This window comes from Priapulus caudatus, unplaced genomic scaffold (assembly GCF_000485595.1).
Source record: "Priapulus caudatus unplaced genomic scaffold, Priapulus_caudatus-5.0.1 Scaffold3269, whole genome shotgun sequence".
NCBI lineage: Eukaryota > Metazoa > Priapulida > Priapulimorpha > Priapulimorphida > Priapulidae > Priapulus > Priapulus caudatus.
This window is the reverse complement of record NW_014580330.1, coordinates 5650-6746: the sequence shown is the minus strand read 5'-3', so window position 1 is coordinate 6746 and position 1097 is coordinate 5650. Positions and strand designations below refer to the sequence as shown.

The 1097-nt window shown below is 62.2% G+C and overlaps 1 protein-coding gene across 1 annotated transcript in view; it reads right to left on the bottom strand.

Moving 5' to 3' along the window:
• LOC106819353 (plexin-B-like) overlaps positions 1 to 1097 on the bottom strand; it is a gene marked incomplete at its 5' end in the record, with an annotated part of 4882 nt that overhangs the window by 1889 nt on the left and 1896 nt on the right. The window contains one exon of the mRNA XM_014824000.1: positions 142 to 962. Within this exon, the coding sequence (XP_014679486.1) occupies positions 142 to 962 (821 nt within the window). The remainder of the gene's footprint in view (positions 1 to 141; positions 963 to 1097) is intronic.

Sequence of the window (1097 nt, the reverse complement as noted above, 5' to 3'; positions counted from 1 at the left end):
GAGAGAGAGAGAGCGAGAGAGAGAGAGAGCGAGAGAGAGAGAGAGCGAGAGAGAGAGAGAGAGATGATTGAGTAATGTCAATTCCGAAGTCACAGAGGTAAGTTCAGAGGTCAGTCACACAGAGGTCACACGATGACTCACCGATCCGGTGGGGCATCCCTTGTCGAAGCGGTTGATGTATCCGAGCCCGCGGTCGGGCACCGAGCCGTTATAGCACATCTGCACGTTCTCCCGAAACATCCGCGACACCAGCGCCATCGTGTAGACGCACAGCGCGGACCCGCGGCGCCCCCTGGCGTCCCCCGCCCCCGCCGCCGCCGCGAAAACAACCGCCAGCACTTTCTTCGACGGCGAAATCCCGAAGCTGTCCGCTAGGTGGCGCCCCGGCGACACGAGCACGGCCGCCTGGGCGATGTCGTAGACGGCGCCACCGTCGCCGCGCGCGCGGCACTCTAGCGCCACCTCCGTGTAGGAATCGAAGTTGTCGTCGTGGTCGCAGACGCGCGATATGCGAGTGGCGCGCGCTTGTTCCAGGTGTTCGCGCGCGACGGAGCGCGGCTGGGTCTGCACGAGGTAACTGAAGCCCTCGTGGTGAAACCCCGCGCGGTACTCCACGCCGAACACATCCCGATACTCATCCAAGATGACCACCGAGGAACTCTTGCTGATTCCGCGAACAGCGAGATCGAACATCTTCCCCGCCTGGAGACTCCGGCTCGCGACCGAGGGAACGCGGTGACGGTAGAGCCCCCTGGTGAGCGTCGTTGCGACGTAGAGCACGTTGATGCGCGCGGGGTCCGGGACGCCGGGAGCGATGAACGCTACCGTCGACGCGGTGGCATTGTTCGTGGCGACCGGGTGGACAGTGGTCAGCTCGTTCGGAGCGACGGTTTTCGTGATGTCACTGAGATGGTGGCGGTCGCAGCGTCCCTGGTAGATGCTGCCACATACTATCAACTCACCTGCAGATAGAGAGAGAGAGAGAGGAGGTTAGAGAGAGAGAGAGAGGAGGTTAGAGAGATAGAGAGAGAGGAGGTTAGGGGGAGCTGAGATGGTGGCGGTCGCAGCGTCCCTGGTAGATGCTGCCACATACTATC